At 35.3% G+C, this 15,716-nt stretch overlaps 1 protein-coding gene across 1 annotated transcript in view; it reads left to right on the top strand.

Moving 5' to 3' along the window:
* TRDN (triadin) overlaps nt 1-15,716 on the top strand; it is a gene marked incomplete at both ends in the record, with an annotated part of 296,330 nt that overhangs the window by 159,561 nt on the left and 121,053 nt on the right. Inside the window, 2 exon segments of the mRNA XM_079716733.1 lie at nt 2,615-2,668; nt 9,053-9,082. Coding sequence (XP_079572859.1) covers nt 2,615-2,668; nt 9,053-9,082 — 84 coding nt within the window.

The following is a 15,716-nucleotide window of genomic DNA, read 5'->3' as shown; positions in this document are numbered from 1 at the left end:
GTTTTTGTCTGGCCTTCTTAATGTACATTTATGGTTTCAGAGTTGCTTCCTTCTTAAAGCGTTGGTTTTGAACATGGAAATACTGTACACTAGCAGATGTCAAATCTGATCACCTCTGCATGTGCCCTCAATAGATTAGAGGCTGACAGAGGAACCGAATGATCAATGGGAGAAGTTATTAATAAGGCCCTAAGAAAAGCTCTCCAGAATTCACAATTGGGTATACCGGGTGGTCCAACAGAATCGTAGGCATGGAGAACTCGTTTAGAATCAGTGGTCGAGGGCTTCCCTGGTGGCGCTGTGGTTGAAAGTCCGCCTGCCGATGCAGGGGACACGGGTTCGTGCCCCGGTCTGGGAAGATCCCACATGCCGTGTAGCGGCTGGGCCCGTGAGCCATGACCGCTGAGCCTGCGCGTCTGGAGCCTGTGCTCCGCAACGGGAGAGGCCACAACAGTGAGAGGCCCGCGTACCGCAAAAAAAAAAAAAAAAAAAAAGAAAAAAGAAACAGTGGTCTAAGAAGACATAAAAGAGAAAAGATGGGGGAAATTTGACTATAAAAATGCTAAGGTACTTTACTGACAACTATTTTTAAAATCTTTTTTTTTTTTTAAATCAGAACTACTCTACAGTTCTCTTATATGTTGAGATCTTTAAGTAGTAAAACGCCTAGGCAGTTTAGGGTACTTTTGATGATCTTTCCTATGTATTCTTGTATCCTTTCATCCACCTTTTCATTCACCAATTATTTATTAAGTACCCACTAAATGCTAGTTATAGGGTAGAGTAATACTTAGAAATATATTAGTTAGAATTCACTATCTATGTGTAAATCTTGATTAATTCTGATTTGAGACCAACTATTCTAGATGTGACAAAGGTAGCACTAACATGATAGTTGCATGTTCCTCTAGGAATAAAAGAAATTAATAATAAAAAGATCATAGGTAGAATGGACTCCATTTAATTTTGACAAAAGATACTTTGTCTTAAGAAATAAATTTAGAAATAAAGGAAACCATATATGTGGATAAATAATATTTCTTTTATATAAAAACAGAATGAAAAATTACTATTTTGTATCATGATTATAATACAAATGAATAATTATCTCACCAACAAGAGGTAAAGCATGAATTAGAAATTAAACCTCTGGTGTTTGGCCAATGAAACATTGATTCTTTGCCTATGATTCTTGGCCAAGTTATTCTGATGCAATCTTGTTATTTTATAATTCTAACTAATATTATAATATTAACCTGTAATCAACATTTGATGATAATTAAATGAAAGATTATAATATATATGTGTATCAACTACTACATTTACACCTAGCTTAGTACATACAAATAATAGGTCCTAAATAAATATGTGATAAATGAGCAAATAAAGATTAATACATAAAACAAACGACCAAATCTTCCTTCCCATGTTGTTAAATGATAATTCAATTATTGAAAACTTAGTAAAGGCAATCATGAACAATTATTTAGTGAAATGTGAAATGATCCATTGCTTTTAAAATCTTTATTTCTCCTTTATTTTCATGCTAATTAATCAAATAATATATTTAAATGTCTATGGTATAAGTTAGGTTTTTTTGGTACCCCGTTTCTTTTAAGAGAACATTCTGAACAAAGAAAAAAACAAAAAACAAAACCAACAAAACCCCCCTAAGACAAGAGGGAAGAAAGATTCAAAATGAAACTTGCTCATACTCTCACAACACATATTGTTGTCCAGGGCCATGTTTATAGTTGATGGGCACCACAGCAGTGTAGGGAATGACATCTTAGGTCAAAAGCTTATCCTGGAATTTGATTGTTCTGGTCTTTGTTCTCTTATTAGTTACTCAGTGACCTTCAGTGAGCCACTTTATTTATGTCTTAATTCTCCACGCATTTCAAAGGGCTAATCATACAGAAATAATATACGAAGAATTCTGAGATTTTCAAATTCAGGTGCTAAGGGCTTCCTTGGTGGTGCAGTGGTTGAGAATCTGCCTGCCAATGCAGGGGACAGTGGTTTGAGCCCTGGTCCAGGAAGATCCCACATGCCGCAGAGCATCTAAGCCAATGCACCACAACTCCTGAGCCTGCACTCTAGAGCCTGCAAGCCACAACTACTGAGCCCACCTGCCACAACTACTGAAGCCTGCACACCTAGAGCCATGCTCAGTAACAAGAGAAGCCACCGCAATGAGAAGCCCACACATCGCAATGAAGAGTAGCCTTAGGTCGCCCCAAGAGAAAGCCCACGCGCAGCAACAAAGGCGCAATGCAACCAAAAATAAATAAATAAATTAATTTAAAAAATCAAATTCAGGTGCTAAATGAATGCAAAGTATTCCATGGTCAGTTAACAGTGAAGCAAAATAGTTTTGGGAAACTTTATTTTATGATTTTATTTGGTTCAGTTACTTTATTTCTGTCTCGGTAAGCCTGATTCTCAGTGGTTCTCCTAATAATTGTGTTCATTTCTTAACAAAAATTCTGAGTGCCAAAGGCAGTGTTTTTATGTTTGTGTTTTTATAATTTTTCCTTTTTTTGTTGTTATATATCCTTCTGAAATAATACTTCATGGTAATTTATTTATGTCTTTTTTTTTTTTCCATAAGATCCTGGCAAAGTCCCAGAAGCCAAACGAGGGACAATAAAAGTTGCAGCACAAGGTAGGCAATAAAACACTTAAAAATTCTATTGCTTTTTTAAAAAAAACTTACAGTAGCTCTTTTTTGACAATAGCCAAAGCTGTTTATTGCAGAATAGCACCATCTGCTGGGTTATTATAGAAAACATTTTGTTGTTGCATGAAGATGCACATTTCAAGAATTTATTTAGTAATTGCAGAAAGTGCAACTGAGAGTAATGCCACATTTGCAGAGGAGACACTGAATGACCCAAGAATTCGTATCTTGACTCCAGGTTTGTCATTGAGCTTTTACTTGTACATCCAAAAATAAACCATAGATTAATTGATACATAGAAGGTAATATGATGGACAGATAGAGATACACAAATATATAAAGTTTCCAATGTTTTTAGTTATGCATTTTAATTTGTGTCATACTAGAAAATTCAGTCAGAATGTTGTTAAATTAATACTACTTCTGCTTTGTGACCCCCTGGAGGGGTGGGATGGGGAGGGTGGGAGGGAGGGAGATGCATGAGGGAGGGGATGTGGGAACAGATGTATATGTATGACTGATTCACTTTGTTATAAAGCAGAAACTAATAAAAAAAAAATTTAAAAAAAAAAAAAAAAAAACTACTTCATCTGTATATTGAGACTGCAAAAATCAGATATGACTACAAAGTAATCATCCTAGCTTTTATGAGCCATCTGAGAAAGTTTGTTTTATCACTCACTAATATCTTTGGGAGATCAAAAGTGGTTTTGTTTAAGAGAACTTTAGAAAATATATTGATTCTTTAAATCATCAGTTTGGGAAAAGTACTTCTTTAAAATAATTTTCCTGTAATGTTATTTTTTAACTATCACCTGAAATCACATCCTTTGAGAAAGCTACTCTAACTCCATTGTTCACTTTATAGAACACTCAGGAAAGAAAAAGTAAAATATTTACTGGAGAAAATCTTTATTTTTTCTCCTTTGCCATATTATACAGCATTGACCAATAAAGGAGATGCATTTAGGTGGTGGTACATTTGTTTCTGTGCAGAAGCCCCTTGTAGCAGACTTCTCAGCACATGACATGATTCCATCTGATCCAAAATTTTCTGTTACATTTAATCCTGGACCCAGTGATATACAGAATCATCCTAGTACATATTGGTAAAATGGGTTGACTAGCCATTTGACCCAATCATGTTGTTTATAAAGTATATGTGCTAGAATGGTTAAGAACTATGATACAAGGTTTTAGTTTTCATTTGATCATTGGGTTGATCAACAAAACTGATTCTTCTTTAGAAGAGTTCTGATCAGGAATGTCATTAATATTATGGGAAGTAGAAAAGCAGGGCAAATATTATCATCACTTTTGTGTTTTCTATTCATGAAAACGCAGCTCAGAGCGGATTCCTTAAGTGAATGACTACCTAGTTCAAGAATTATTGCAGTTAATGCATATATGTTCTCATAAAAAAGCACAATAGCCTGGCACAGTCTGTTTTAACTGAGGCTTCTGAAGGTCATGGTAGGTGTGGAACTATGACTCAAGGCAGGCACTTCGTGTTACTTCAGCCTCCTATTAGAGGAGTTCAGGGGAGAGAATTGAAGAGATATTTGGAAATCTGCTTCAGATTTGAGCCTGGGGCCATGGGCTCTTCACTTTTATATTCCAAGTACATTGGATTAGGCAGACTCAGAACTTAATGCTTTCAGAATAAAGCATTTATTGTTGAGTGAATAATCAGGTAGAGTTTTGAAGGCTTGTAAAACTATCCTTTTATGAGATTAGATGAAAGTGCTGATTGAGAACAGTGTACAAGGCAAGAGTTAGGGGCTATATATATATGTTCACTAAATTGTAATGACACATCAAAGCAGGGACACACCAAGCAGGGATAAATGTCACTTGTGTTGTGCACATACTCAGTAGACCTTTTGTAGACAGGTTTTATAACACCACAGCTGCATAATTAAATTATGCATAGAAGTAATTGATATTTGCAAGTACTCCATGTGGAGACAGCTTAAACACAATGGCAATATTGCTATAGCAGAGACTGATAATTTTGATAGATACAGTGACAAAATTGACAGTGATGTTTATAGTGGAGTAAAAGTTAGAGTATATCTCTTCATTTATTTATTTTTTTTACTTTTATAACAAAGGAACTATTTAAACCCTAGTTTTATATAAATTATGTATATATGTACATATTAATTATAATTAACATATAGCATTCTTTTTTGGAAGTACTTAAAAAACTATTTTAACAAAGAGTTTGGAGACACTGAGAAGACAATGACATAAATGTCTACACTACAGGAGATTACAATTTGGAGATATGAGAAACTTAAGTAACAACACAAATTGAATATCTTGTAGTGCTGAATTAAATTGTAGAGATAATAAATGCCAAAGAATTAAGACAAAGTGATTTTCAGTAAGAGGGATTCCTCATGGATGAGGGGTGACTTGAGTTTGTAGCATGACTAAAAAATAAACTGGAAGAAAAAACAGCATTGCTAGTAAGTGGATGACTTAAGTAGATATAAAAAGCGATAATTATGAAAGGTTGTTGTCATTATCAAGACATGAGACAATAACCTCAACTAGGATGGTGCAAATGACTCCAGAGAAATGCAAATAAGGTGAACATTTTGAAGACATAATATTTGATAAACTATACAGATGAAACAAAGAAAAAATAAAAATGGTACTGAGCTTTCGAGCGTTGGTGAATAGGATCATTATAATTGTCATAGTGATAAGTCCCAGGGGAAGGAATGAGCTTAAGAGAAAAGAAGAGGATTCACTTTTGGGCAGGTTTATGTTGAGCAGACAGAATGTTATCCAGGCAATGATTTTTCTGTAGCCAGTTAGAACTTAGATGGGATATCAATCCAGTTAATAGATATTACACAATAAGTTGTGGTGCAGGAATGGAATATAGACCAAAATGGGGAAAGGAAGGAGAGAAATAAGGAATCATTTTTTAATCAGTTAGTTGTAACAGCTAGGAAGACACCTGTTGAGAATGAAATGCCCGAGTGAGGACAGGAACCATAATGGAACTCGCCTTAAAAGATGGGTCTACATCAAATATTTCCTAAATTCCCATCTCAAGATACTGCAGTTGATACTCTGGTGTGGTGCTGCCACTTATCTCTCATGATGTACCAGGGTATTGGATCTTACTCTGTGCATAAATCTAGGGATGTGCCTGTGGAGTCCTGTGGGTGGGTCGGTGTACATTTGGAAAGGGGGACAGTACACTGAGCCAGGAAAATGGTATCTTCATTTCCTTTCAACTACTGAGATAATTGTAGATTCACATGTTATCTTAGTTTGGGCTGCTATAAGAGAATATCATGGGTGGCTTAAACAGTAAACTTATTTCTCATTTAAAAAAAAGATGGGTCTATATGCATCTGTGTTATTGTATTTCGGTGTATTTTTTTTTCCTTTTGGTCTCAAAGCAAACATTAAAAGTATCCCATCTGTTAGAGAACAAAAAGAACAAAATAACTAAAATATTATCCATTGCAGTCTCAAGATTGCTTTGGAAATTCGGGGTCTTTTGTGGTTCCATATAAATTTTAGGATTATTTGTTCTAGTTCCATGAAAAATGTCATCGGTATTTTGATAGGGTTTGCATCAAATCTGTATATTGCTTTGTGTAGTATGGACATTTTTACAATATTAATTTTTCCAGTTCAAGAACATGGGGTATCTTTCCATTTCTTTGTATCATTTTCATATTGCTTTATCAGTGTTTTATAGTTTTCAGAGTATAGATCTTTCACCTGCTTGGTTAAGCTTATCCCTAGGTATTTTATTCTTTTTGATGCAATTTTAAACAGAATTGTTTTCTTGCTTTCTCTTTCTGATAGTTCATTATTAGTGCATAGAAAAGCAACAGATTTCTGTATATTAATCCTGTATCCTGCAACTTTACTAAACTGATTTATTAGTTCTGATAGTTTCTTGGTGGAGATTTCAGGGTTCATTACAGTCTCATTACAATGAGAAAAACAAGAGCTAAATAGTTAAGAATCACTCCCACTCAGTAAATCAGTCATCCAGCCATTGTAATCCAGTTAAATAGATTAGAGTCAGGTGAGCTGAATTGAGTGCCAGCAGTGGGATACATGAACAAAAGTTACAAAACCATTCTGGAAACAGTTGGACCCTGAAACCCTGGTTTTGATTAACTTCTGGGCCAGAATCCAGCTTGACAGATCACATGGCTTTCCAGATGACAGTGAGTAAAACCCATCAACCTTCAAGGGATACAGGGCAAGAAGCAAAGCCAGTGTCAGTTATGAAGGAATAAGTCAAGCTCCTTAGTTCAGCTCTTTTCTCTCTTACTGTAAAGTTAAGGGCTGAAATTATTTAAGAATGTTAGAATGGGGAAGAGGAAAGTGTGTAATACCCACATACCTGCACAACCACGTGCACATGTGCACATCGTTCTTCTTATATTATTTAGGAGTCAAAAAAATTCAAAGCAGTTGCAAAAGATTTTGCCACTTCTTTGAGAAATTTGTTTCAGAGCTTTTCTTCTCTGTGGAATTCATAAGAGATGATGGTTCTTCAAAGTGTGTTCATGTTCTTAGTCTTCTTTCTGGCCTTGGTTGCCCCTTGGGTTTATTGCTCAACTGATGAAGTTAGGGACCAGGGCCACTCCCTTGCCAGAGACTCTCCCAGGACCCTGGAAAGGACCACAGCAATTTTTAATTTGTGATTTTGTGTCATTTTATTTTGTTTTTATTGAAAGAGCACTCTACCTTCACCCTTTGACCCAACTTGAGAGAGGTTATGACTTAAATTATGGGAGATATCGTGGAAATAACCTCCCATAGAAAAACAAAGTAAAATCCTCTTTTGCAACATCTGAAAGGACAGCACCATTTCAATTCTTGTCCTTATTCTACAAGCTCCAGGTGAAATGCGAAATTTCAAGTGAATTCCAGAATCAAATGTATACATGATGGGTGATTTTGAAAATTATGATGCTTCTTGAAGGAAATTCTTATTTGTAAAGCAAAGAACTAACTACAAATACGTCTATTGAGTCAAACTCAAAGGGTTTGCTGAAATAATGCCTGGTGGCTTTGAAATCTGTCCGACAGTGTCCATATCCTTTAATTCATTTTAGTTATTTTTATTACTCTCCTCACTATATCATTGGAATAGGCAAATTTCTTAACTTAAAAACATTATAGATATAAATCCTCTCTACATTTTGTATGCTATTAATTAAAACTCCATTAAAAAGAAACAAATGTGACAAAGTAGAATTAATTTGCTTGTAAATTTACTTTTTTACTCTGAAAGTAATGGTATATTAATAACATTTAGAAAACAGATTTTAAAAGACCGGTAATACATTAAAATAATAAATTTAAATATATTCCTTTTCAGTCTTTTGTTCCTGATTTTTATACCCAATTCTGCTTCTTGCTCACTATGTGAACATCTGTAAATCATTTGATGTCTCTAAGGCTTAGTTTCTTGCTCTGGGCTGCCTTTCTTAAAAGGTTGCTATGAAGACCAAAGAGAGGATGTACATGAAAGTGTTTTGGCAATTGTAGAACAGAATATAGATCAAATGTAGTCCTGGATGTTGGTTGAAAGTGGTCCCCCAAATTCTAATCCACACAGGAGGAATTACCTTAAGGGATGTACATGACCTCTGATTCAGTTAATGTGTCTTAAGACATCATAGGTTTGCTTGGAACAATTCCAAGATGACTGAGCCTCCCCCAAATGCTCCCTTCCAGTAACACACATAAACTACAACTTGGATCCTAGTTTAGACTCATGATCTTGATCATGAGGGTTAGATGAATTCCACCACAGAGGAAGTCAGAATTCAAAGGTAATTAAGGTGTGCCATGCCTTTTCTCTATGTAAATGATGATATACATTTGCTAAAAGGAGGGTGGGATTTTCATTAACTTTCTGAAGTGATACATTTTATACACTGTTATTGTAACTATGTAAAATAAACTGGTATATAATTCTTCGGTAACTAGGCACAGATAATTTATGGACTCTATTTTTTGCATAGATCTATTCCTTTTATTTTAGAAGGGATTGTTGTTTGGTCATATATAACAATTTCAAACCTAAAATGTAATTATGCTAAACACATACTTATTATTTTAACTTCTTGTCTGTGTAACAATATATTTTTATTCTCCTTTTTTGGTTTTATGTTTATATCTGAATTAAAAGAAAAACTTTATATGAAATAATATTTTCAATTTATTCTCTTATTTCAGATTTGGATGAATTAACTTGTGCATTGATAACCACTAAGTTTATGAATATATGCACTACATCCTCATAGTCTCAGTTTTCTGAGGAATGGCTATTTAATATGTTTTAACACTATTTTCTTTCCCTTATTTCAGCAGCAACTAAAAAAGATGAAAAGAAGGAAGGTATGTTTTATGCAAAGTTCCACTATGCTTTTTGTGTGAACAATTTACCAATAATCAGAGTTGAATTTTGACTGCCAGCTTGTCTGTGTTTGCTTTGGATCCATTATGTGCATACATTTCGTGTGAATGTGTTTTTTCTAGAACATCACTTCACACTAAAGGGTGAACTACTTTTTTAAAAAGTAATTTTAATCTAACCTTTCTCAATATACAGGGGGTAAAACACAACCTCTCAAAATCCTGGGCCTCCTATTTCATTAGCAATTTTATAAAATTTCAAAAATACATAAAATACAGACCAATTTTCTCATATTGACTACTTATATCTCTGACACTGACAAGCAACTGATGTTTTTTTGTTCGATTATGTTGAAAATAAGTCATAGTCCATCACTTGCACTCCACCTCCCTTTGTCATGATGTCTTGATATGGAGTCATTTATTCCCTGCTGTCAAAAAGAGACTGCATCTGATGGACTTATACAGGCAAGAGAGACTTTATTCAAGACTATTGCGATAGGAGTCAAGTCTGTTTACAATAGGAGAAATTGAACTCAACTCCGCTGAAACAAAAATGAGAGTTTTAAAATTCTGGTGTGAGCTCGTAGAAAAGCACTGGAGGATGTTGGTGGGTATGGGGTGGGAGCTGGTGAATGTGATGAGGCCATCTGGGTTTTTTAATTTCCTATGAAATTAGTCTCCTACCCTTCCACAGATACTGGGATATAGGACTGCTATCTCTTTTGATGATTATGTTTCAAAGTGATGTCTTGCAGATCTTGAGAAAGGTATTTCTAATATCTCTATTTAGAGATGTTTCTAATGAACAGCCTGACTACTCTTAGATAGGGTCTCTAGCTATCATTACTGTTTATGAATCTAGTTTATTTTCTCAGTAAAAATGGCATGTAGATATAAGCAATCACTTATGACTTTGAAAATAACAATTATATTCTACATTAGTGTTCATATGATCTGAGAAAAATAAGAAAACAAGTGTTATATTTTATATTTAATATCATCAGAATTTTACATAGTCCTGATAGCTTGGGAGTCACATTCTGCTTCTGTTAAACAAGAATCTAAGAGTCAATAGATCTGAGAAGGAGAAAATATTTTAGTTGGTTATTACTTACCTAGGAGAACAAAACATAGTATCATAAAAGTCAACTAATACATATCACTGTGTTTATTATAAAGGCATAGAAATCAGTATTAATTTCCCATATACACATAGCAAATATTTCAGTGCATTTTGGAAATTATATCATTTATATGATCAACATTGTCGTGTGTATACAGAGACCTTACAAGAAAAAAGAGATAGTAAGTTCCTGACACAGCTTTTGACAGATAGTAAGTGCTCAAAGATGTTTATCTTCCCTCCATCCTTCCTTCTTCTGAATAAAGAACAATTTACCATTTGATTTAGGTAAAGGAGTAATATGAACAGTTATTTTTCCACTCGTTGGCATTCAAACCAAAGTATTAGAAGACTTTTGGGTATATGAAACAGTCAAATTACAATTCACAGCTATAAGCTTTATATGTATTTTTCCCCCTCATTGCTATGCTTGGTTCTGTTTTTCCTGAATTATGTGGCTTTTTTCACTTTTCTGAAAAATTGTCCATATGCGATGGACAATTTTTGGAAGAGCCTGGGGAGCCCAAGCAGAGCTTTGCCCTTGGAGACTCAAGTAATCCAGTGTACATCACCAGCTGTGAAATATATAAAACATATACTCCTGACTATTTCTTAATATTACCATCACTATCATCATCATTATTATTAAATTGTCATTTCCAAAGGGTTTCATAGATTATCTCTCATCTCTTGTTTGGAAAACTTTTTAAATTGGTAAGATGATGATATTTAAGATAAAAACTATTCAGCGTAATTTTCATTTCTCTCAATGTATAGTAGGAGAATAAGCTTAATGGCCAGCCATTCTAGGCAGTGGCTTGATTTTACATTTCACGAGTTCTTATTTCCCTCTCTGTATCTTCTGTTAAGCAAAGCAGAGGAGGTATATGGACTTAAGCTTCTTGGCTCTTGTTTCTTATTTTCAATGATCTCAGTAAAGATTATAGAAATCTTTTCCGTAGAGGCAGGAAGCACATTTTTCCTCAAATGAGGCAAGTTTAATACAAATCATCAGGTGGCATACAATTTGGATTTTCAGTATTTTATTTTACACAAAGTTTATTCACGTTCAACCTTTTTGGATATAGTCAAAGATACTAAAGGTTGACAACTTTCCTGAAGAAAAAGAGAATAAGGGGGGTTTCAGGGATTTAATTAGAATGCTCTTGAGAAGTTTTTGTGGTGAATTTTAAAACACAGAAATAAAAGTGCATATGAACTCCTTTATGATAAGCAGGCATCAGTCCACAAAGAGCTTCTTGCATTAGTGAACTCTGAAGATTTGCTGTTCATATTAAGATCTTATTACAGCATGTCTCATCAAATCTCTTTCACAAAACTTAGCAAGAGAGACCCTTGGCTCCATTGAGCTTTGCCCATCAAATTTACTGTTGTTAGCAGTTTCGGTGTCAGAGCAAGCATATCTTAGCCTAAGTAGAGTAACGTTTCTGAATAAATGTTCAGCTGAGGTCCTTTTGTGACAAGACTTTTTCTACTGAAGTTGCCACTCTTTCTCCCTCAGCAGACACTTTCCTTGTGATTTATTAACACACGTTCCTACTGTCCATCAGGTTCCCAAAGTCAAAGTCCTAATCAAATTATATTTTTCTTTATAAACATATGCTTATTCCTTTATTTCTTCTTATAGAGTCATCCCATTCTCTTTGCAGACACCAGGACTCAAATTGTAGTGTAAACTTTGACTCCTGTTTTTCCTTTGCCACTAAAATTTAGTCCTCTGGAATTTTTAATTTGACTAAATTCTCTTGTCTAATCCATCCTAAAGTAATTAGAAAAGCTAATCTTCACTCACAGCCTCCATTCCTTCAGTTGCAACCTCACATCCTCATTTGTGACCTCATGTTGCTCTTACTAACTTCTTGCATGAACCAGGGAAACGATCTTGAAAATCAGAGGTTCTCAAGATGTGGTCAAGAACTACTGGAAGTACCTGAGACCTTTTCAGCGGTTCTGCAAGATCAAAAATATATTTATAAAAATATGGATTTATCATTTCCTTCTCACTCTCATTCTCTTATGAGTGTGCACTAGAGTTTTCCAGAAGCTACATAATGTGTGATATTGCAACAGAATGAATGCTTAAGGAGATATGCGAATCCAACTATCTTTGCCAGACATTAAGAAGATTCACAAAAGTGTAAAACAAAGTCCTTCATCTCATCATGTTTTTGGTATTGGAAAATATATTTGTCATAAAAAGTATATTTATGGTAACAGGTAACAGGTTTTAAATTTTGTAATTAATAAATATATATTTATATATTTAAAATATTATCAGCTTTATTTTTTTAAATTATAAATGTTGTAGATAGAACCTACGTAAATAAAAGCTGTTTGGAATCCTTTACAATTGTTAAGATTTTTAAAGGAGTCCTGAGATAAAAAAGTTTGAGTATCTCTGACCTAAATAATCATTCTACCTGTAATGCTTTCCCTAAATATTTTCTTCCAAAATACTGAACTGACTTCATGAAACACTTTATGTCATTACCTATTTAAAATAGTCAGTAACACCACACTGACCACAGAACATAGTCTACAAGCCTTAACCTGTAATTTAAGTCCCCACAGAGTGTTTCCTGACCTCCTATCAAGCACATATCAAGGCAAAGGCAAAGCCAAGGACTGACAAATTCCACCAGTAGAAATACAATGATCTCTCTTGAGATTGAGACAATTTATTACTTTCATGGCCAGAAAAAGCAAGGGTATCTAAAGGTGCCAGCTCTTGATTGTCCTTGTCCCACACACCAAAAATTCAACACATCAGATAATTCAACACAAGTTAGGGACACCTTTTTGCTGAGGACTCAAATCTGGACTACAGCCAGTGGTCTGCAGGTCTGTTCTCAAAGGGCTCTAGGCAGGAGAACCCAGGAGGCAATGAGAAGTTGTCTCATGACAACCTGCAGGAGAGACAGAGAGACATGTGGAAGATGACCTCATAGAAAATCCTCATAAGTCTCCCATCCCCTTACATTCTTGAAGGATCACAAGACATCCTGCCAGACTCAGAATTAGCTCTGGTTCAGATCTTTGCCTGAATGGCATATATGGCTAGTGCAAAGCCACCAGGGCACCGTGGTGGAACCTGGTGGAACTCTCCCACCCAGTTTCTTCCTTTATATATTATGTATTTCATCCATACTAAGTCACTTTCAATTTTACATATACAATGTGCTGTCTAGCCATTGTCCCTGTTATTATCATAATAGATCTTACCCTTTCTTTTCCTTCTATGAATACTCAGTGTTCTTAGGGCTCAAGATAAATTCTCTTCCCTCTAGGACAAGGGTCCCCAACGCTCCGGGGAGCCAGGCTGCACAGCAGGAGGTGAGCGGTAGGCGAGTGAGTGAAGCTTCATCTGCCACTCCCCATTGCTCCCCACCACTCCCCATTACCTTCATTAACGCCTGAGCCATCCCCCACCCACTTCGTCCGTGGAAAAATTGTCTTCCACGAAACCCGTCCCTGGTGCCAAAAAGGTTGGGGACCACTGTTCTAGGATGTCTCTCTGACCCTCCCAATTAAATATTTTTTCTCTTTCATTTATAATCTCCCTTCAGAGTATTTGTGTACTTCCTTAGTATTGTTTATTTCATGCCCCTTGTACTTCATATTACTTGCATCATTTTCCTTCTATTCTACTTGACTTTAAGACTTTTGACTAAAGGGACCATGTCTAATTCACTTTTATCCCCTACAGGAACTAACACATTTCCTTAGTTTGTATATTGCTCAACAAATATTTATTTTGTGAATGAATCAGTAATATCTAGGACTCTTAAGATAAATATTATAGCCACAAGAAGTAAGAGTAGGAACTCAAATTTTCATATCCCAGGCAAGAAACGATTTTTTTTTCAAATTGGGAGTTGTATTATAGTGAGCTTTGTAGGTCTGGGAATTTATAGTCAATTACTAACAATTTTATCTTAAGTGTGTATGATCGTTAGCTGCTACTTGAGTTACACTAGCAGATCTAGGTAGATCTCATTCAACTAACCTCAGCTTCGTTGATGAAATTCTAGGGGTTGGAAAGCCTGTGGGTTTTTTTTTTTATAAACTTATTTATTTTATTTATATTTGGCTGCATTGGGTCTTCATTCCTGCACCTGGGTTTTCTCTAGTTGTGCTGAGCAGGGCCTACTCTTCATTGCCGTGCATAGGTTTCTCATTGCGGTGGCTTCTCTTGTTGTGGAGCACGGGCTCTAGAGCTCAGGCTCAGTAGTTGTGGTGCATGGGCTTAGTTGCTCTGTGGCATGTGGCATCTTCCTGGACCAGCGATTGAATGCATGTCCCCTGCATTGGTAGGTGGATTCTTAACCACTGTACCACCAGGGAAGTCCTCAAGCCTGTGGGTTTTTCAACACAGGTTATCTTCTGAAGGATACAGCTCCATTGAGAACTAGCCAGATGAGATTTATTATTTACTGTAACTAGGGCAAGTCCAAGTAGAGTTGAATGCATGTGAGAATTAGTCCTAAATTCTAGGGCTTCATCATTGAGATCTGAAGAGGAATCATGCTGAAAAACAATGCAAAGTTTCTGTTATTGTAATTGAATAAGGATGCCAATTGACAAGTGACACACACACACACACACACACACACGGCATACTTCATTACCTGATTTATTAGACTATCAGAGAGTTAATTTTTCCCTTCAATATGGATTGGTATTTCATTTTCCTCTGGCATCATTCATGAACAAAATAGACTATACTTGATACATTGCTAAAGTTGAGTGAGTGATGAATTGAACAGATTGCAAACACATCACTGCTTTTCAATCAGCTGCTCTGGATCTCGATGTTCTTAATAGAAGATTGTTGTTCAGATTATTGGGCAGATGGCCTTTAAGGAGGTATATTCACCAAGCAAGCCTTTGTAATATTTTTAAGCCATTTCAGCAGAGTGCTGGGAGCATATAATGAAGTTTAATAACATGAGTATTAAGTGCTGGGACTAATAGCTCTTTAGGGTCAGTATGTGATCTTTAAATTTTAAGCATTATATTTTTTGGTTGCTCAGGTATTTACTTGTGTAAGTCTTCTGCTCTGTTGACTCCTAACCAAAAGACGTGAAATTATGATGACATTTTAAGTACATTTCACTACAGTTCCCAGTTCTTACAGCAAATATATTGAACTTTAAAGACCTGCTTGATTAGATCATGACTTATTTTTTTACATTTCTACTTCATGAAATACTTTTCTTTATCTCAGTAAGTGATGTACTTTACCTGACCCTGGACTTCATATTATTTTTATTCTTTTATTACAGAACAATGGATATCTAATGCAATATTTATCAATTCTTATTATCAGGGAAAAGAAAAACGATTAAAAACAGCAGGCATTCCAGACTTACATATATTGTATTAAGCTTTTTGCCTCTACCCCATGCCAGCATCTAGTTGAAAAATAGGGGGGGCTGGAAATAATCTTGTCCTAATATGCCACATTTT

Source organism: Hyperoodon ampullatus (genome assembly GCF_949752795.1).
Source record: "Hyperoodon ampullatus genome assembly, chromosome: 12".
NCBI classification, from domain to species: domain Eukaryota; kingdom Metazoa; phylum Chordata; class Mammalia; order Artiodactyla; family Ziphiidae; genus Hyperoodon; species Hyperoodon ampullatus.
Note: the sequence above shows the minus strand (reverse complement) of the source record. Positions and strands in the feature narration are given on the sequence as shown.